At 42.6% G+C, this 22,891-nt stretch overlaps 1 protein-coding gene across 2 annotated transcripts in view; it reads left to right on the top strand.

Annotated features, from left to right (window-relative positions):
- Positions 1–207: 207 nt before the first annotated feature.
- Positions 208–22,891, top strand: part of RAB6A (RAB6A, member RAS oncogene family) — a 48,068-nt gene continuing 25,384 nt past the window's right edge. For both annotated transcript variants that reach the window (XM_088668880.1, XM_088668881.1), the window contains exon 1: positions 208–674. In XM_088668880.1, the coding sequence (XP_088525006.1) occupies positions 605–674 (70 nt within the window). In that variant the 5' untranslated portion in view covers positions 208–604. The remainder of the gene's footprint in view (positions 675–22,891) is intronic.

Genomic DNA, 22,891 nt, shown 5'->3' with positions numbered 1-22,891 from the left:
CCCTCCCCCTTCCCTGTCCGTCCGTCAGGCGCCGGAGAGGGGCGGGACGTGTCTCCCCTCCCTGCCCTCTGATTGGCCTTCAGGCTCGCTCTTCGCCCCCCTCCCCCCGCTCGGGCTCGCTCCCTTGCGAAGCGAATAACAAGCTGAGGGGAGGGAGCTGGAGGAGAGGCGGCGCCGCCGAGCCTGAGGGAGGAGAGGCAAGGCCGCAGGCGGGGCCGGGGTTGCCTCAGAGGGCGACGTTGCGTCGTGGCTGCCTCGCTGGCTGAGTGACTGACGGCCGCCCGTCGCCGGAGAAGAGAGAACCGAGCCCCGCCGACCGCTCCCTTCCCCGCTGCTGCCGTTGCCAGGACCCGCTTTCTCTCTTTCCGTGAGGGGAGAAGGAGGAGGAAAGACCCGCCGCGGAGGAAAGAGCGAGCGAGGGGAGCGAGAAGCACCGGCGGCCTCCCTTCCCTCCCCCGTCCCCTCACCCCTTCCAGCCCCCTCGCCCCTTCTCCGCCCCCGAGGGAGCCGAGCGAGGTGAGCCCGAGGACGGGCGGCGGCTCCTCCTTCCTCCTCCTCTTCCAGCTTTCCCACCTTCCTCCTCCTCCTCCTCCTCTTCCTCATCATGTCGGCGGGCGGAGACTTCGGCAACCCTCTGCGGAAATTCAAGCTGGTCTTCCTCGGGGAGCAGAGCGGTGAGTCAGGCCCGGATCCTAGCCCGGTGCCGGGGTGGGCGGTGGGTGATCGACGGTGAGGAGACCCCCCCCACCTAACAGCCCCCCCCCAAATCTCCTACCTGACTGCGTCCTGTTTCACCCCACCCCGCAACACCGCGCCGCATTATTTCCCCCCTCCCTCCCTCCCCGGCCGGTCCTGCTGGACCCGATCCAGGCTCAGGCGGAGACCTCGGATCGCTCCCCGCCGCCGCCGTCCTCCTCCTTTCCTGTGCCGCCTTCATCGTGGGTGCGGCTGGAAAAGGGGATATTTTCCTCCCTCGGGATTTTGACGGCACCGATTTTGGCCCTATATTCTGGGTGGGGTGGATGGAAAGGGAAAGAGAGGGAGGGAATATCTCTTCCCCCCCCCCAGCATCTTGAATCCCTTGGGGGCCAACACCCCCCTCCAAAAAACAACACCCCCCTCCCCAGAAATAGCCTGCTTCCCCCTCTGCTTCCACGTTGCTTGCATATTCCTAACCAACCTTCCCTCCCTCTGATCGAGGCCCTCAAGCCAGCAGCCCAAATCCCTGCTCCCACCTTCTTCCTGTTGTGGTGAGGGAAATGGCTTTGGTGCAGATGGAGGGAGTCATTCAACCCATGTAGGCATCTCTCCGGTCCTGAAGCTTGGAGAGCCTGTCTGGTGCTCGCTCTAGCTTAGCCAGGTGCTTACAGAATGGGTGACACTTGTCTTTTTCTGTGTCTCTGTTATGAAGCACCTCCTTCTCTGCTGCCACTCCTGGTTGTTGTTGTTGTTGTTGTTGAGATCTTGATTTTCTCCTTTTTCCTCTCCGTATTCTGCCGAAGAAAAGGGTCACTAAAGGGGAGCCTTGCTGTTTCTCAACCTCTAGGAAGGAACAGGGCCACCCAAATCCTCCCCCTCCATTCCAATGTAGAAGAAACCAGAGCCCATTAAAATGTTCTCTCTCCCTGGTTACACCGGGTTCCTCATATTCTTTGTATATCTCTCCATCCCTTTCCCTGCCAGGAATAGATAACAGAAATGCAAAATAGATAACAGAAATGCAAAAAATAATAGTACCCTATGTAAATCTCCAATATTTCAGCTGTTCCTAGGCATGAGATAATTCATTTTGAACTTTGATGCTAAAAAGCCCCCCCCCAGCTGTGTGTGTATCTGGTGTGTGTAACCGCTATCAAGTCTTATGTGAGGTCCTGAATCTGATAAAGGAGTAAGGATGGTAGGAATTCCTGTTCATTAAGGCTTGTGTGCAAATTGCTTTTTGGACCGCTATTTTTTTCCTCAATGACAACCCTGATCCTTTGACAATATTCTAAGAATTGAATTCAATACTAGGCGATTGACTTTTGTAAGCTTCTGTAAGAATTGAGACGTTTCCCACTGCTTAATCGCTGACCAGATAATTTTTTGGAACAAGCAATTCATGATTTTCGGGATGTGGGCTTGAAAGAGTGGTTTGGTCCTCGTACGGTACACATTCCATTTAGTGGAAGAAAAATATAGTGGTGTTGGGGAAAGAGAAAAGCTTCAAGTAGAATAGAAGATTTAGATAATAGTATATTAAGCTTTTTATTTTTAAAGAAACCCACAACCTTGCTGATTGATGCATTCTTAGTTTCTGTGGCTTTACTGGGTGTGGAACGAGGTGAGAAGACTGGCAATTCTGCTTAATACATGTTTTCACAATTAAATGTGGTTTCCTCACAGAAAAACAACCTTAATTCAATTATTGTAGTCTAGACATTTAACATAGTAAACCTTTCATCTTTTCACCTACTCTACCTTTATTTACATGCCAGTTGCTTCTTAGGAGACTAGGCTTTGGTTTCCTACAACAATTTGCAGTTGGTTATTTTAGTCCAGAAGACAGGGACCACAGTTAAGACATGGCATATCTAGATAATAGCAGTACACCATGGAGCGCTGCTATCAGCAAATTAAACTGGATCAAATGAAAAGCGGCCTGATGTCAATATAAAGCACCTTTTTATGTTCAAACACTTTCATTGGCCATTATCTGGATCTGCAATACTGGTTTCCCATCAAAGAGATTGCAATACTGTGCACATTCACCAGGGAGTAAGTCCTTGACTTCAGTGGGGCAATAAAACATGTCTCTCCTGAATCGATCTCTACAGCCACAGCAGGCGCTGTAACTTTCCTGTGGTTTGACTTTATCCTGGAAGCCAAAGGCACACTCTTCCATTGTCTTTCGAGACAGATGGATGCCAACAAACTTCAGAATAGGCATTATAGGATTGCACTGTCAGTGGAATGAGTACTTGTAACCACTGTTGGTGATGAGAGGGTGATTCCAATTTTTAAATATATTTGTTATTCAAAACATTAAATAATAACAGAAAATTATTCCCTTTTGTTGCCCTTGTAATCTTTGCATCTGTCTTCTGCTTCAGAAATTATGGAAAGGAAATTAATCCATATTTGAGGGTGTTTTTTTAATGTTTCTGTATAGAGGTGCATTTGGGGTCAATAGCATGCCCATGCTAAAGTTCACATAGGTCTGAGCATTCAAGGAGCTTTTTGCTAGTATTTAAAGATGGTTGTTTGTGCCAAGAAACTATTGATAAAAAGAAGGCAAAGTGCTGGCCTCGGACCTTTTGGATATGGCTGTTTGATAATGTGATGCATAAATCTGAATAAAGCCTTTGGGGTTGGCATCTCTGGAATAATTTTCTTTTACTAGTTTCTCCACCACCTTGGGACCCAGGTGGCACTGTGGGTTAATCCACAGAGTCTAGGGCTTGCTGATCAGAAGGTCGGCGGTTCGAATCCCCGCAACGGGGTGAGCTCCAGTTGCTCGGTCCCAGCTCCTGCCAACCTAGCAGTTCGAAAGCACATCAAAGTGCAAGTAGATAAATAGGGACCGCTCTGGCGGGAAGGTAAACGGTGTTTCTGTGTGCTGCTCTGGTTTGCCAGAAGCAGCTTTGTCATGCTGGCCACATGACCCGGAAGCTGTCTGCGGACAAACACAGGCTCCCTTGGCCTATAGAGCAAGATGAGTGCCGCAACCCCAGAGTTGGACACAACTGCACCTGATGGTCAGGGGCCCCTTTACCTTTACCTTTTACCACCAACTTAGTAGAATTCTTCTCACACCAAAAACGTATGGTATATTTCATGTAAATTGATATGTTGATCCCCAAGGTGGTATAAATATGGCTGACCTGGATATTGAACATCTCTGCGTAGGCTGAAAACAATGTTTGTGAAATTTCCAATGAAATTGGTTCAGCTCTGAAGTGATGGATATGTTTTGTAAAGCAATGTAAGGTGTACAGTATCTTCTGTTGTTTTAATTTTGTTCTTATAACATATATATATACATAGAGAGAGAGAGTATACACACACTCTCAGTCCTAACAACCTTGTGACTTTGATTAGGCTGAGAGAGCAACACCAAACCAAGGTCACCCAGTGAGCTTTGTGGCTAAGGGGGCAATTAGAATCCAGGTCCTCTGGGTCTGAGTTTAATGTGCTAACCACTTCTTCACCCTGGTTATGTTACTCATGCTTCTGTGCTGCGTTGATTGGATTTTATGTAGAAAAATGGAATAGCTTTGATTAATGGAAGCTGTAAATTTGCTATTTAACCTTTCTTTAGTTCATTATTTATGTAGCAAAATTACATGTTGAGATGGTAAGAACTTCCATATGGCTTGTATAGTCTGTATAAGATGCTGTATAAAAGTATGCAAGCAGATGACGTAATCCAACTACTTTGCAGGCTTTAGAAGATTTAGTCTAGAATCATCTTTCTAACTGGTCAGCTAGATGCATCCAAGATGCTCACAAGCAGGGTAATAACCCTCACTGTGAATCCCTTTCTACTGGTAATCAGTGGCATACAATTCAGTAGGTTCTCGTTTGGTTTGTAAGTGAATATTAGCCATGATAAGCATCTGTCAGGGTTTTTTTCTATTAAAAACAGAAAGAAATGGTTTCCATTTCATGCTTTAGTTAATTTTGCATTGTCAGATAGAAGCTGTCTGCTCCTGCTACACCTGGTCTGTTTGCCATTTTCTTAAGCGTCTGACAGGTTAATAGAATTTACTGTAAATCAGTATGCCAAGGCTCTGATCTGGCCTCTTGTGCAGGCTGCATAAATCTTCTCTTTAACTATATGTTTCTGATTCTTAATTAAGTTTGTTAAAGCCCCAAATGCTTGCACAGAGATACCCTGTGATCAAGGATGCTGCCTGAGATTGGATGTTCTGCAGGAATTCTATTTTTACATATGCTTCAAAAATAGAAGTGTGTTCTAGTTGGAGATGCAAGTTGAATCTGCTCTAAATAATATTGTGGCTTTTCCATCTTCCAGTCTATATCTGCTTGGACTGTGGTTATTTCTTAAGCTATAGCTTCTGATTAAACCACATTGTTGCATTCCTTTTCTTAACGTTTTTGCTATATCAACACTTATGAATACTGTATGCTTAAGACTAATGATGTCCGAACTGGTATTTTTTCCCCTTGAAATGAAAGGTGGTATATAATTTATATAAATTACTTTAATAATGCAGTGTTAATGATTTTTCAGTTTGTCAGCCCAGTCCAGCTACTATTGTTGTTCAGGTTATGATAGCAGTTTGAGACTGACTGCCAGTGTATAATCTTTAATACACTACAGTATATAAAATTGCTTGTGTCTTATTCTTGATGCAATGGGCAGATTCAGTCTTGAGACTAACTAGATGTAGCCTCCAAGGAAAATTTTAAATATAAAGACAGGATATAAATGCTTAAAATAACACGAGGCCTTTTTGCTTTACCAACTGCAAATAATAAGTTTAAAAGTTAGCTCTCTGGGGAAAGAATCTAATTACTAATGAATAGTTTTTAAAAGAACAATTGGGTACATTAGCAATCTTTGGTTAAAAAAATAAGTTGAAACTATTCATCCTGCCTATGTGGGGAGGAGAATGGGAAGGACTGTTGACTTACTCTATCCACTTCCACATGGAATCTTTGCAGATGTGAATACCAGGAGGTGGTGGGGTGACTGGAAAAAAGGAAACCCTCTAACCTGGATTTCAAGCTCCCAATACCATGGTCACTGCCAACATTTGCTTGGAAGTCAGGTTACAGGTATAAACTGTGAAAGTTTCAATCCTTTCCGGTGATGTAGTTGCTCAAAGGTCAATGAGGCAGCTGAGATCTGTAGATGATATTGCAAAACCAACAGCTCCTGTACTGCAGGAATTGTTGAAAAGGGTGTGCTTGCTGTTTGTTTCCCACTTTAATCCAGTAGATTGGAATAGTCTTCCCTGGTGAGTTAATTGGTTAGTGTTTAGATCATGAGAATTCTGTTGGAAATCTATGGTAATCTGCAAGAGAAAACAAGAAGAAAGTCTACTGGTGTCTATCTATTGCAGCAGAAAATACAATAAAATGCCCTTGGAAGACTCAAAACAGCTTTCCTTCTTCCACTTTTGGCCCAGACTGGAAAGGAAGCAAGTAGCAGGCTGCTTGCTTCCTTTCATCTTAACATCCAGCCCTTGGTGGTTGTCAGCAGGATGCAGTCTCCTCCTGAAGTTTTATTGCATCATGAGGCTACTGCAGATGTGCAGCCTTCATCTTCTGCTGGATTTGGGGGCATAAAGGGGTTGATTTGCTCCCAAAGATATCTTATGGGGGTGTTTCCACAAGCTATCAAGAATATTTTCGCTTTATGCGACCTTTAAAACACACACACACACACACACACACACACACACACACACCAATGACTCACTGCCCATTTAAGTAATTTGAGAATGGTATGGCATAAGCTTTATTGGGCCTGGAATTTTTTTTAAAAATCCCTACCCTCAGTTTAAAAGGACATTGATTGTTTAATTAGCCAAAGGCTAATTAGGGGATTATTTTGACTGGTTCTTAAAGATATGTGACAAAGGCACTGAGGGAGCCTCTCTGGGGAGAGCATCCCACAAGCATTTAAAATGCTTTGACTCCAGCATATCTGATAGATCTTCTAAGATGACTCCCAACTCTTGTTTGGTTGTTTGTGTCCCATGTTGGGCAAAAGATTCCTGTATTGCAGGGGATTGGACTAGATGAGTCTCATAGTCCTTTCCATCTATACAATTGTGTGATTCTATGTCTTGGCGCTACAGGAGCAAGATTTGGGCTCATGTGCTTATTTTGCAGCAAACCAGAATTTGCTGGTTCAGATGTTGTAACTGCTTGCTGTAGAGTTTGCTGCAAAATCAGAAGTTGAAGGGACAGTGTGCAAGCCCACTTTGATGGGGAGCAGATATCCAGGCCACACGTTTCATAGTTCTGTATGCCAGTAACAGCATATCAGATTGGGGACATTACAAATAGGCACCAATGGTTAAATGACATGGAAGAGGCCCATTTAAAACTGCTCTCATTCTTCTTTGATAACTGCCCAGAGTGGCTGGAGTAGCCCAGTCAGATGGGTGGCAAATAAGTAAGTAAATAAATAAATCATTCCTCCTTTGTCTGTTTAGTTCCTTTAGATTTTTCTCGGGTAACTCATTCTAAGCTTTGTTTTACTATTTGAGTTTTAGCTTTCACATTTTAAAAACTTGGATTTTTGTTTTCCTAGAATTGGTTTGTGCAACCCCATTAAAACCCACCCTTAGATCTAAGGAAAGCTGAAAGCATCAAATGTCTAAGGGTTGCCTCAGTCAAGGCAAAGAATCCCATTGACTTACACCATTCAGACTTTGATCATGCTCATGAGTGTGCGAGTCACTTGCATTGAATCATTTTCTGTGTCATCACCTCTTATCTACCTTCTCCTAGCACATTGCTTCCAGTTAGCATGAGTGACTACATTAATCCGTGTTTATGGTACTGTCATAAAGCCTCTTTTGTTCATATGAAAACATTTTAAAGGAACTGTACTCAAACTGGAACTTCAGGACTCTTGTTCAAGGATGGTAATTTAAAGAATCATAGAGTTGAAAAGGACCCTGAGGATCATTTATTCCAACTTTTTTTCTAGATCACATATTGCTATCTCGGAATATGTAGATGAGTGAGACTATATCTTTTGTATAATTGTAAATTGTTTAGGATTTGGGCAGCTATGGCTAGAGGACTGTATGTGTTTTGCATTTACCCAATATTTCATATGTATCTTACTTATTTTAAAATATTTCTAGAGAACTTTCTATTAAAAACAAACCTTAGAGCACATTACAGCATTAAAACATATATTCAGACCCTTTCTCTGTATATAATGGTAAAAAATTCCAGGCTGTAATATCCAGTATTAATGATTGGGAAGTGCCTGAGCAGAGAGAGGTTATCAATAAATGTTGGAAGCATTCTACTGCCTCTCGTAACAGTGGTACCTACTTACGAATGTTTCTACTTACGAATGGAGCTCCATCCGCCATCTTGGATGTGGATTTTTTCTACTTACGAATTTTTAGATAGGGTTGCATTCTCCCAATGCATTCCTATGGGATTCGACTTACATTTTTTTTCCGACTTACGAATGTGCATTCGGAACGCATTAAATTCGTAAGTAGAGGTACCACTGTAAATGGGGGCAGAGTATTCCAAAGTATAGGTGCTACCGTGGAGAAGGCCAGTTTCTGCATTGCCCCAAGATGAAGTGGTGCAGCCAACAAGAACTCTCCAAGGACCTGAGCACTTAATAACAAGAACCTGGATATGACTCAGTACCTGACAGGCAGCACATGCAGTTCCTTCAACACAAGTAATATCAGCACAAGCAGGGTTGCCATACATGCCACCTTTGCCAATTTTCAAAACTTTTTTTTTTAAAAAAAGCTCAGCAACTTTGGCAGAAAGAAAAAAAAACCCAGCACAACTGAAACTCCACTCAGTATCTTGGGCTGCTGCATTCTGTACCAGCTACAGCTTCCAAACCAGTCCTAAGGGTAGCCATACAAAGAGCCCATTAGAGGAGTTAAGGCCATGAATCACAGTTGGTCAAGCTGTTACTGTGCAAACTTTTTTTACAGGACTGTATGCATCACCACCTCAAAAGTGGTGAGCAGCCCTCCACTCCATAAAAATGCATTAACCATTCCCACACACCTGCTCAGCCATTGCCCCCTATGACTTGAGTAAGCCGTGACAGGCAAATATTGAAATGATAGGATGTGGGCAGGACAGCTGCAAGTCCTCAGGCCACATAGAAAAGCTGACAGTATTCAAGCTGGCATGGAGGTGAGCAATTTCATCCTCAAAGTACCTAGCAAAATTGTCTCAGTAGGCAATTAACCATTCACAGGGGTAGATGTCAGCGAGCCCTGCACCACTCGGGATAGCTCTGCTGACGGGCTATTTCAGGAGGCAATAGAGACAGTAAAGTAGTCCTTCTCTGCCTTTACTGCTAGGTAGGTAAAATTATGCATTCTGAACACATTGGGTCAGTCGCACATTGAGTCTTAATGCCTTTTGTGCTCTAATAGTAGTCTGGCTTGTTTCATTGCCTAGAGCTCCTTAGAGAACCAGGGGCATGCTGGGCTCCACAGCACTCGAGAGGGCACCCAGAAGTGATACTGTTGATAGTCCTTTGTGATTTACCGTTCCATAGTGAGACTAAACCTCAACAGAATCCATCGACATCGGCAGAGAACATACACCATACAAACATTTGGCAGTGTTCTTTCTCACCCTTGTTGCACATGATCCTTCTAACCTGGAGATGTTGGGAATTGCACTTGGAATCTTCTGTCTATAAAGGTCTGTAACTGAGCTGTTGGCCTTTTTCTGTGCATTTCGAGTTTTTGGGTTAGGCAACTCAGCTGCATCTTGCATTAGTCTAATAACATTTGTATAATCCAAAGATCTGAAACTGTATCCTGCTGTGTTAAACTGCTATTCTTTAGCTATCAGAAAATACCTAAATGCTTGTGGATTGTTGAACAGGATTATTACAGATTAGATAATCCTCCCTTTTGAGCAAGCATGCCTAAGTGGCAAAACAATCTGCTGATTTGAAGTAGGCTTACAATGTGAACATGGTGTGTTTGTGATATGTATATGGGTGTTCAATGGGTTCTTGCCTTTTTACTGTTGGTACAGGTATGTTCAGTGAACAGAGAAACTGTCACAACCAATCACTTCTCCACACATGAGACTGACTGCTTTAAAAAAGAAGTCAAATAATAATGTACATATAAATTGGAGAGGGGTTTCCAGAAATGTTGACTCGCTCTTATTCTGCAATCTCCTATCAACTATCTTCTTCTAGCATCTTGCTGATGTAACTTCTGTTAAAACAGCTTCATAGATACAACCTTAATTAGCATCATATAGTTCCCTTATGTGCCTTGTTTCTGATTAGTTGCAGTTCATGGATCTCTTAACTTCTCACCCTTGGTGAAGAAAAGAATCTTGGCTCCAATGCCTCTTCAACTGATTACCATATTACAATTGTCCCATACAAAAGCTTCCAAACCCCCAAAGAATGGTGTGGAATCATTCTCCCTTTCAGCTACAGCTGCTTTCCTTGGATTGATGAACATAGCCTTTCCCAGTCTACAGTCTCAATCCTTACCTATATGTACCATTCTCTTCCCTTTCCACCCTTAGCCACTGGGAAGCACACCGCTGATCTTCCTAGGAAGTTATTCACATTGGTTGAAAAAATCACTACATGGATCTGTATGATCTGACAACAGAACTGATTTGCCGGTTGAGTGTAGTTACTAGTGAATTTTTATAAAGGAGGGTAGCTGTAGAATTGGGAAGTCCCTTATTTAAGAAGTGTCAGTTTTTAGACATAGTTGTGCCCAGGATTATTAAGGTCATGGGTATGTGGAATTCATTTTTAAAAGCCTGTTTTTTATCTCCTCTGTTGTACAAGTTTCTCAAAGTTTCAAATTCTGACCTCTTGGGTGCAAAGAGGGCTGATATTCTGCGCATTCAGGAAGACTTGGAAGACCACCTTGTCTGTAGTTCTACCTACCGTGGCCTTTCTTCTGTGAATTGTTCTTTTGTGAACTTGAGTTAAAGAAATCCAGTTACAGAGTTCTAGGCGGTGCATGCTGCATAGAGGCAGTGGAATCATGTCCAGACAGATCGTGAATAGTGAGGCTGGAAAGGGGGAGGATCCCCACAATCCAAGGCTGGATTCTGCTGCCCCAGCTTTAGTCTCAGCTACAGTGGTACCTCTACTTACAAATTTAATGCGTTCCAAACGCGCATTTGTAAGTAGAAAAATTTTGTAAGTCGAATCCCATAGGAATGCATTGGGAGAAAAAAATCGTAAGTAGAAAAAATCCTATCTAAACCGCATCCAAGATGGCGGACGGAGCTCCATTCGTAAGTAGAAACATTTGTAAGTAGAGTTATTCGTAAGTAGAGGTACCACTGTATAAAATATGTGTAACATGGTGAGAGCATTCTAAAATTGGTACTGTTTATGCAGCTGTGTCTTGTGCTAATTACAGTGCTACTTGGAGAAAACACTATTTAAACATTCAAAGCACTTCAAACACCTCCTTGGTAATCCTTATAACAAACGGATAAGGTAGGCTGCTAATGTTAAAGGTAAAGGTAAAGGGACCCCTGACCATTAGGTCCAGTCGTGACCGACTCTGGGGTTGCGCGCTCATCTCGCATTATTGGCCGAGGGAGCCGGCGTATAGTTTCCAGGTCATGTGGCCAGCATGACAAAGCCACTTCTGGCAAACCAGAGCAGCACATGGAAACGCCGTTTACCTTCCCGCTGTAGCGGTTCCTATTTATCTACTTGCACTTTGACGTGCTTTCGAACTGCTAGGTTGGCAGGAGCTGGGACCAAGCAACGGGAGCTCACCCCGTCACAGGGTTTCGAACCGCCGACCTTCTGATCAGCAAGCCCTAGGCTCAGTGGTTTAACAAACGGATAAGGTAGGCTGCTAATGTTAATGTACTGCAAATGGCTGAGGCTAAGCATCAGTGGCTCAGTTTAGGGACAGTGCTGCTCATTCAACAAATCATGGTTTATTGGAGTTGCAACAAAGCCACCTTTAGCACTTCTCTTCCCTAACCTCCTTGTGTTCCTGGTGAATTCATGTTTGTTAAAGCATAGTTTCCTGTGAAGCCAAAACTGTGAAACTAGCTAAAGTGCTGCCTCTAATCCTGATTTGTAAATTAGCATCAAACAGATTTACAGAGATTTATCAAGCAGGGCATTGTTCTTGCTTAAGATCACCTAGTAAGTGTATGGCTGATGTGACATTTGAACTTCCAGCTTTCTCGCTCAGTTCATTCTCCGTCCTGTGCATGCTTCTTGTTAGCTGATGTAGCTCCACAGTGGTACCTTGGTTTAAGTACAGTCCGGTTTAAGAACGATTTGGTTTACAAACTCTGGAAATGGTGTCTTGGTTTAAGAACCTTACCTCGGTCTAAGAACGGAATCCGAACGGTGGAAGGGCACCGGTGGCGGGAGGTCTCATTAGGGAAAGCACGCCTCAGTTGTACCACTGTACTTAGTTTTGGCCATTTGCTTTGCCTGCTGGTACCATTACTTGGTGTTTGTGGTCTAGTACTTGTAGTGCAGCCTCCTCCCAATTACTGCAGGCAGAGAGGGGACAGTTCTTTGCACCCAGAAGTGTGTTCAGTGTGGAACTATGATTATAGCCTACTTGATTTACTAGCAAGTAAATCATACTGCATGCGCAGCTATGGGTGGTAATCAGATGTCAGTAGGAATGGCCTGCCATAGTTAATGTGTCCATTAGTTTGATATTGCAGTGAAAGTCATTATGTTGTTAACCATTGGCTCTTTGGGGATGCATGAGCTGTGAGACTTTAAAAGCAGGAACTACGTAGCTTTGTTTAAAATGAGCTAGAGATTTCCCCATAAAAACCTTGCGGCTTTTATGAGACTGTAGCAGACTGTCCTCAGTTTTGCACACAAATATAAAGCTAATTCACTTTAGGGACAAAGACTGTAGCTTTGAGTTATTACCATATGTCACGCTTGTTTGGAAGTAGAAAAGCCACCAAAGCTCAAGGATATTAGTCTTCCTCCAGATGATCATACTGCAGGGATATGACTCCTTACAGGCCAGTGGGGCAAGTCCAGTTATCTGTAACTATATTTTCCCTAGATTGGTAGTTGCTTGATAGCTCCTTGGACTGGTAGTTCTTGCATGGCTCCCACTGTAAGTCAAAGCAGTGAGAGAGAAGTTGCCGTATATACTCGAGTATAAGTCAACCTGAATATAAGCCGAGGCACCTAATTTTACCTCAAAAAAACCTGGGAAAACTTATTGACTCGAGTATAAGCTATCGGTGGCGGGAGAAGCAGCAAGGAAGGATCCCTTCCTTGCCGCTTCTCCCTCCCCGCCACCTCGCACAGAGCAGGCATAGGACAGGGGTTCGGAGTGCTTCTCCAAACCCCCGGTCCTGTGTCTTTCTCCACCGCCGCCCGCCTCACTCAAATATAAGCAGAGGGTGGCTTTTTCAGCACATTTTTGGTGCTGAAAAAGTAGGCTTCTCCTCAAGTATATATGGTACTTCCACTGCAAGCAAACCAGAGTAAATCATCATGGGATCTTGATTACTGATCTACTGTAATGTCTTGCACTACCTCAGTGCTTTGTGCTGACTATATATATAGAGAGAGAGAGAGAGAGAGTCTTTCGCAGTGCTGTGTGAATTCTAAACAGTGCAGTTTCCTGTCAAATTGGGTTGCTTGAGACCAGCTCTATTGCAAGTATGCTTGTGTTCCATGTTGCTCATCCTCCTCCTTTTCTTCATTGACATCACCCACTTGCAGATTTGGCATGTAACTTCACTACCCTTGACCTGTTGTGTAATGTCTGGCATGTGTTACATTGTCATAGGTTTCTAAAGTTATATTAATGTGACACACTAATATCATAAATGATTAACTGGACCTCAAGGCCTTGATGTGCTCTGCAGGAGGCTTAAGCGGTCATGTTAGATTTTTCTGATTTGCTGAAAGTTTCCATAAACATGGCCACTTAAAGTATTTAATATTGTCTTGGTAGTACCTGATATCTGAAGATGCGCTTAAATGGGAGGCCAGCATTTTCTCTTGTGCAGTGCCTCATTGATGGTTTGCCTCTCTAGGCCAGGCTCCCTCAAACTTGGCCCTCCAGATATTTTGAGACTGCTGCTAGCTAGGGATCATGGGAGTTGTAGGCCAAAAATACCTGGATGGCCAAGTTTGAGGAAGCCTGCTCTAGGCCATCTTAGAAGAGAGATTTGTGTTCAGTATCCTGGTAGAAGAACTAAATATAAAATGAAGAATCTTTTTATTATGGGATTTGGTTATTGGTATTACCGTGTTTCTCATATTTTAAGGCATCCCTACAAAATAAGGCATGGCAGGATTTTCCTGAGGTGGAAAAATATAAGGTATACCTCGAAAATAAGCCGTACCGGGTGGTGGAATAAGGTCTGTGGCAAAGAAGGGTTGCTGCTGCCGCGTTAACCCCCGAGACCTGGCTGCAGCCTCAGCGCGCAGCGCGTGCAGCCCCAGAACACGGCTGTAGCCTTTGCGCGCGGACACCCGGGACCCGGCTGCAGCCTCTGCCTGCCGCGTGCGCAGCCCCAGGACCCGGCTGCAGCCTCTGCCTGCCGCGCACGCAGCCCCAGGACCCGGCTGCAGCCTCTGCCTGCCGCGCGTGAAGACCCGGTGGGAGCAGGTCTGTGGTCTGTACAGATACCGGTACCGGTACTTATTTTTTAATTTTTAATTAAGACATCCCTTGAAAATAAGCCATGCTGTGTTTTTTTCAGGAAAAAATTAATATAAGACATGACTTATAATATGAGAAACACGGTAGATAACTACTTAAAGCTTTAAGATTAATAGCAGAGCAGTCACAGCCTTTAAAAACTCTTATCTGGCAGAATGTAAATGGGGAGCTATTCAATTGGGATATACAGATTACAATTTAATGAGCCTGTCCTTGAAGTTCTGCTGTTGTTGGAAACTGACTAAACTGGTATGATCCGCATAGCTTGAAAGCGTTGCCTTGCACAGTTGTTCCATTGGGAATAAGGCATCCACTTGGTAAAATTCTAGGGATTACCTAGTCATTTCCGCTTCTGCCTCTCATGAAAAGCCAGTCTTTCTTCAATGACTGCATTAAAGACAAAAGTGATGTTTAGGTTGGCAACCACAGGACAGCTGTTAAATAAAGCAAAGAGAATGTTATGTGCTGTAGAAATATACTGTCTTTTAAAATGGAAATATTTGTGCTTAAAATAATTGTTTAACTCTTTTCAGCTATGTTTGCCTTCAGAATTTTAGGAGTGCCTTTATTGATCAAATAAATTACTCAGTGCCTTAATTACTCAGTGAGAGACATTTATATTGTGAAAACTCTCTAAGCCTTCTCTTATGGGATTTTCACCATATTTTCAGTTGTTTTGTGCAGTAAGATGGCAAAGTAGGCCTGGCATCAAACAAATCTTTCTATAGCCGCATACTAGGTCAGATGCCTCACTTCTTGAATACCTTATTTTATTTTGCTTAAGATGCCTGACAAGCAAGTGAGACTTTCATTGAAAAGCTACATGATTAAGAAAACAGTTTTGAATGGGGAAAGGGGAAGGGAGGTCAAAATAGGGGATAAATTATGAAGTGGTATGTATAAATAATAGAACTAGCTCAAGCTTCAAATTAAAGATGTCTATTCTATGAGTTTGAATGCTGTAATACAAAAACCTTTAAAACATGTACATGCCTTCAAAAATTGATCTGACCAAAAGGATATAAAGCTAATACAGTACCTTTGTTTATTGTCTTGTTTTAAAATGCACTCCTTTTTAGTCTTGCAGTGGAAATTGCATAAATAGCATTGTAGAAGAAATGCAAAATGTCTCCTAGTCTACAAGGACTGTGATCATGCAATGTTAATTATGTAACTAAAATATTCACGCTTAGTGGCAGCCTTTTTGAAACTTGCATTTCCACCAAATTCCTCTACTTGAAAACATGGCCTGCTAGCACTAGCCAGCCCTGTAGCCACAACAAGCACTTGTATCTGCTGCTAGATATCTGCTGTGATTGCTAGATATTCTCAGAACAATGGGTAACAAGCCAGTTACATGGTCTAACGTAGAGACTATGGTGATTAAGTGGTATACAAATGGTCAAAATACAGAATAAAAATACCTTAACTGGGCCCAAGAAGAATTAAAGGAAGTGAGCAGCCCCTTAAGAATGCCCCTTCCTCCTAAACATTATCTTCTTTGGCGATGCTCCCATGTACTGATAGCCTTCTCAGGAAAGTATCTGACTTGCTTTGGCTTTTCAAGAAAGGAACTCTGGCGACAGGTGTGTGCTTTTTTAGCATCCTTATAGATAAAGCACATGTGTAAGGTTTTAAAATCCCAGCCTATGTTAAACTGTTAATTTGAAGGTTTCTTCTCCTTTAAGCAGGCTCTCTAAGATCTGAACTTTCCCACCTGAAGCAAAATCTGCTCCATTGGCCATTGCATTAAATTATCCTCTTGAGAGTGAATATTGCTGCAGTTATGGTTTTGTCATGTGAATTATTACTAAAAAATTTAACGCCAAGTGACCTGAAAAGTGTTGCTGTTTGATGAGGTGTATTGTTGCTCAAAAGAATATGGTTCTTCCCCTTTCCCACTTAATGATGTGGAAACTGGCTCCTTTCAGACATCACAATGAATTGTGGTACATGTACTTCTCATAGGCTTAAACTCAAATAATTTTCAAATTTGCAACAAGCAAACCATCTGGAGCTGTTGTCTGCTGTCATTTTTTACTGTTATTAAATATGAGTTCAGGTATGTTTAACCACACTAATTCTCCAATCCGAAACAGTAATAATAAGGGAGAATGTTGGTGCTGAGAGAGCCTTCTGGTTATAGGCAGAGAGCAAGAGGTCCAGATTTAGTTTTTGCTATATTGTACCATCGAACAAATAAAAGACTATGAAAAACCATGGGGTTTAAACCCTTCTCCCCAATGAGGTATGATTTGAATGCTGGGAGAAACAAAAATTCTGTTCTATGCATTCTTAATTTTTTATGATGTCCTTTTGTCTTATCAATAGTAACTCAAGGACCTTTGAACATTCCAAAGGTTGCCCTAATTAGGCATTTCTATTGGCTCCCAAGACAAGACAGATGCCAACCATCCAATTAAAGCCCTACATTTCGCATTAAGTGTAGCATGATGGTAGCTGGAACTGGAACAGGCGACTTAGTAGCATCATATAGCTGTTTGTATTTGGCACATAATACTGTATTTCTGTTGCACTTCATATATAAAACACTGATTTCTCTCCACATTTGGCTTCCTTGGAGTAACTGCAGTTAATGAATGAAAGAGTTTGAAATTCAGGCTACCTGAAATGTAACAAACAAACCTTTACTAAGATAAAAACGATGGTCTTAATGTGAGAGCACTGTGCTATACACTATTAAACTAGAAATACGTTTCTGAAGATGTTGAAACCCCAGTATCTGCCACTTATCTGCTCACCTTGGACAGGTACTGTTTGGGCCCTCTACAAGCAGCCAAAATGAAGCAGCATCTGCCCCTCTGTCTCCCTTGTTTCCTTCCTTCAGTGCTTCAGCACTGTCCTGGGTGTCTATCCCAGCCCTTTATCACTCGGCCCAGTGTCCTGTGTTTCTTAGCAGTTCTGATAGTCCTGTGTTTCTTAGCAGTTCTGTGATAATTAAATGTGACTTGTCCACATTTGATTTTAAAGACCCAGTGGCCCCTTAAGTCCAGAAAACGTTGGTAGCAGATGGAGATAAAGAGTAGCTGATTTTCAGTGATTCCAGATCTCTTGCTTGCACTTAATGATAGATAAAGGTAAAGGGCCTTCTTAAACAAGCAATGCAAAGAAATAGAGGAAAACAATAGAATGGGGAAAACCAGAGATCTGTTCAAGAAAATTGGAGATATGAAAGGAACATTTCGTACAAAGATTACCATAATCAAGGACAAAAGTGGTAAGGACCTAACAGAAGCAGAAGACATCAAGAAGAGGTGGCAAGAATACACAGAGGAATTATACCAGAAAGATATGGAGGTCTCATACACCCCAGGTAGTGTGGTTGCTGACCTTGAGCCAGACATCTTGGAGAGTGAAGTCAAATGGGCCTTAGAAAGCATTGCTAATAACAAGGCCAGTGGAAGTGATGATATTCCAGCTGAACTATTTAAAATTTTAAAAGATGATGCTGTTAAGGTGCTACACCCAATATGCCAGCAAGTTTGGAAAACTCAGCAATGGCCAGAGGATTGGAGAAGATCAGTCTACATCCCAATTCCAAAGAAGGGCAGTGCCAAAGAATGCTCCAACTACCGCACAATTGCGCTCATTTCACACGCTAGCAAGGTTATGCTTAAAATTCTACAAGGCAGGCTTAGGCAGTATGTGGACCGAGAACTCCCAGAAGTGCAAGCTGGATTTCGAAAGGGCAGAGGAACCAGAGACCAAATAGCAAACATGCGCTGGATTATGGAGAAAGCTAGAGAGTTCCAGAAAAACATCTACTTCTGCTTCATTGACTATGCAAAGGCCTTTGACTGTGTCGACCACAGCAAACTATGGCAAGTTCTTAAAGAAATGGGAGTGCCTGATCACCTCATCTGTCTCCTGAGAAATCTCTATGTGGGACAAGAAGCTACAGTTAGAACTGGATATGGAACAACTGATTGGTTCAAAATTGGGAAAGGAGTACGACAAGGTTGTATATTGTCTCCCTACTTATTTAACTTATTTGCAGAATTCATCATGCGAAAGGCTGGACTAGATGAATCCCAAGCCGGAATTAAGATTGCCGGAAGAAATATCAACAACCTCAGATATGCAGATGACACAACCTTGATGGCAGAAAGTGATGACAAGGTTGTATATTGTCTCCCTACTTATTTAACTTATTTGCAGAATTCATCATGCGAAAGGCTGGACTAGATGAATCCCAAGCCGGAATTAAGATTGCCGGAAGAAATATCAACAACCTCAGATATGCAGATGACACAACCTTGATGGCAGAAAGTGATGAGGAATTAAAGAACCTTTTAATGGGGGTGAAAGAGGAGAGCGCAAAATATGGTCTGAAGCTCAACATCAAAAAAAACCAAGACCATGGGCACTGGTCCCATCACCTCCTGGCAAATAGAAGGGGAAGAAATGGAGGCAGTGAGAGATTTTACTTTCTTGGGCTCCTTGATCACTGCAGATGGTGACAGCAGTCACGAAATTAAAAGACACCTGCTTCTTGGGAGAAAAGCAATGATAAACCTAGACAGCATCTTAAAAAGCAGAGACATCACCTTGCCGACAAAGGTCCGTATAGTTAAAGCTATGATTTTCCCAGTAGTGATGTATGGAAGTGAGAGCTGGACCATAAAGAAGGCTGATCGCCGAAGAATTGATGCTTTTGAATTATGGTGCTGGAGGAGACTCTTGAGAGTCCCATGGACTGCAAGAAGATCAAACCTATCCATTCTGAAGGAAATCAGCCCTGAGTGCTCACTGGAAGGACAGATCCTGAAGCTGAGGCTCGAATACTTTGGCCACCTCATGACAAGAGAAGACTCCCTGACAAGCCTGACAAGACTAATACTGTTTTAGGGGGACAGGAGGCAGGCAGGTGTGGAGGACTCCCTGGTCCTGAATGGGGTAACTGTGCCCTTGAAAGACCAGGTGCGCAGCCTGGGAGTCATCTTAGACTCACAGCTGTCCATGGAGGCACAGGTCAACTCTGTGTCCAAGACAGCTGTTTATCAGCTCCATCTGGTACGCAGGCTGAGTCCCTACCTGCCCACTGACTGTCTCTCCAGAGTGGTGCATGCTCTAGTTATCTCTCGCTTGGACTACTGCAATGCGCTCTGTGTGGGGCTACCTTTGAAGGTTACCCGGAAACTACAACTAATCCAGAATGCGGCAACTAGACTTTAAAAACCTTTAAAATTTGTACAGTAGTTCAAGCTGTAAAATTGCCTCTTGCTTGGTATTTACAAGAATATTGTAAAGGGAATCTCCTGAAAGGAATTCAGCTTGGTTTGGTTATTTCTGTTCAGTTTCTATTATTTTGATGTATTTTCTTTTTTAAGGGACAGTTAACTCTTGATTGCTTAACTTTCTGTATACCAATTTCAGACAGACAACATTTTTTAAAGTTAACTTCAGTGCCCACACTTGAGCATGGGAATGAGCCCCCTGTTGATACTTTTTCCATAGAGCTACACATTTGTCCCTAAATGTTGGGGTTGGAATGCTATTGCTTATGTACTTTATTGCATCTTAGGTGTGAATTGCTGCTGAAGCAGTCCTTAAGGATGCAGTGGTACCGTAGGTGCCGCTCCGAGGGGTTCTGGAGCCTTTGTGTCTGGCATTTGTTGTTTGTAATTGCTGATTAGCTCTTCCTCTTATCTTTGGGGAAAACGTAATAGATGTAATCTGCAGGCTGTGGGGAAAAAACATGCACCCTCAAATAACTTGCCACTTGAAATAGCTTATCATATTGTTAGTAGTCTGTTTTCAGGGAGGGGGGGAAGTGACTTACCTATGATATTAAAAAGATTTATAAATACTTCCTTTTCCATGTTACTAGTGCCTGCTGCTGTGTGTTTCTGTGATTTGATTAAAAAGGTAAGGGGACCCCTGACCATTAGGTTCAGTCGTGACAGACTCTGGGGTTGTGGCACTCATCTCGCGTTATTGGCCGAGGGAGCCAGCGTACAGCTTCCAGGTCATGTGGCCAGCATGACAAAGCCGCTTCTGGCGAACCAGAGCAGCATACGGAAACACTTTGACGTGTTTTCGAACTGCTAGGTTGGTAGGAGCAGGGACCAAGCAACAGAAGCTCACCCCGTTATGGGGATTCAAACCGCTGACCTTCTGATCGGCAAGCCCTAGGCTCTGTGGTTTAACCCACAGCACCACCCGCATCGCGGCGTGATCTGATTACTCTTGCACTAAAATCTCAAATGGTATTGCCAATAATGAGTGGTGGAATTAAATAAAATTCAATTTGAACTATTTATCGCTTTCCAAGTGTTTAAAATATAACAAGCACTGTATAGAGATTAAAGAACAGGACTGTAAATCTTCAGGCAAAGATTATCTGATATTTTTATTTGATTTTTGAAAAGCATAGTACAAAAAACCCATCAACTTGACAAAGAACTACAACAAATGTTTGAGGTATAATCTCTTAAATGGTATCACCATCAAGAGAAAAAGGAAAAAGCACTTTGAAAAAAAGAAATCCATATTGACACTGAGCAGAATTGCAAGCCTATTTAACATCTCCAGATAAGATTCTTCCCTACCCAAAAAGCTAATTGTGCTTCATGGGGTCTGCTCTGGGATCCATTGTTTTTACAAACACTAAGGTTTATATTTTAAAGTTCTTAATATAAGTCACAAAGAGTCGGAAATGACTAAATGACAACAACAACAAATATAAGCAGTATTACTGATCTGACAAAGTACTCTACATTTCTAGGTAGCTGGCAGTCCCTCTCCTCCTCTGACCAATGGATGCAAGGACAGCTGTGATTATATTTCTTGGAGGCAGGGGATGCAGCCTCCCAGGAGCCTTTTGTCAATATATTTTATCTTGCCATCTGCTAATACTTAGAACTTAATTAATATGCCCTGGTTGCATCCAAATTGGACTACTGTTGCCTTCCCAGTGCTTCCAGATGTTTTTGGACTACAACTCGTTTCACAGTCCTGTAGCCAGGATTTTTGTTGGGGGGGGCAGACCTTTTGTTGGGGGGGAGAGAACCTCAGTTTGCTATGTATTTTTATTGATTTGTGGGGGGAAGCTGCCCTTCCCTTGGCTACACCTGTGTTCCTGTTGTAGATGCTTTCTAATTTTGTCTTTAATACAGTAATGCTTTCAACCAATTGACCTGGAATGGACATTGAGCTAATTGGCTTGTTATTTCTGAACTCCCCTCCCCATCCCTTTATTAAAAAAGATGCTGTTACACACTTCCCTTCCTTCTAGCATTGGTTTTTTTTGGGGGGGGGTTGTTTCTTTTTTAAAAAAGACCATTGAGATATAAACTATGGATTGTGAAAAAGATGAACAAATTAAGCAGCTTTTAATATTTTAATAAGTACTGTATGTTTGTTGCCCTTAAATTTTATACACAGGGCAGTTTACTAAAAGAAGGAAAGAAATGAAACCTAGAAATATAATTGAGTTTGCATAATTTTGAAATACAGATAATTTGGGGGGGGGAACCTTTCCCCAGTGGGCCCCTAGGTTTTTTACACTTTTGGGTGCAGAATACATGCATTCCTGGCTAGGATAATACTGTAGATGAAAATTCCAAAAGATTACAATACAAGAATCTCTAAAACTCAACACCGCATTTTCTTCCAATCATCTTTTCTCTAAACGTGTGATCTGAGTTCTAATTGCCTGACATCTGGCTCTTGTAGAGGTGATAAACTTGCTGCTTTTCTTAAGCTAGGAGAGCACTCTTAGGAATGCACCAGCAAGTAGGCATGAAAAATCTTGTTTACTTTAGATATTGCCTGTCTGACTGACTGGAACTAAGCCCTCCAGCTTGCACTTGGAGGCAGGCAAATTGTGATGGGAGAATAGGACCTGCTGCCTCTCAAGGCTTATCTGCAGGTGAAGCCTGCTTTTTTTTTGTAAGCTCTCAAACTGCACAGAAGACTGCATAGGTTGCTGATGTAAAGTCATAGGCCAAAGATTTCAGTATTGCGTTGAAATCCATCTGTATACGTTTGCATTGAAAATGTGCACAAGTTATTCCCAGTTAATGACAGGAAGGAAATTCTCATAAGGCTAGACGATAGATTTTAAAACATTGAGTTCTTCCATTTGGAATACTGTATGGAGAATATGGGTTAGGCTATTTCATTAGCAGTGTAAAAAAAAAAATGTAAGCAATTCACCAGGGCCTAGCAGCCTGGGCTCATCATACTTTGGTTCTAGAATCTGAGGATAAGAATATGCTTATAGGAGCAGGTTCTGTTCTCAGTGCCTCCCGCTGAAATTCAATGGAACTAAGTAAATGGGATATACCGTAGTATCAGAGTTGAACTGGAGCAATGCCTGCCTCTTGTCCCAGCCACCAGGTGTTTTTAAACTTGGCCTGAAAAACATCCCTTTCTTCCTTCCATATAAATGATTTGTATCATTTGCTTCTATGGACGAAGGGGGAACAGGAGCAAGACTCTGCCTTGAACTCCCAATGTACAGCCTCCATCAACAAGGACTTCATGGTCGCATACAA

This window comes from Zootoca vivipara, chromosome 4 (genome assembly GCF_965207765.1).
Source record: "Zootoca vivipara chromosome 4, rZooViv2.hap1.1, whole genome shotgun sequence".
Classification (NCBI taxonomy): domain Eukaryota; kingdom Metazoa; phylum Chordata; class Lepidosauria; order Squamata; family Lacertidae; genus Zootoca; species Zootoca vivipara.
The sequence above is the reverse complement of the archived record's forward strand: the minus strand, read 5'-3'. Positions and strand labels throughout refer to the sequence as shown.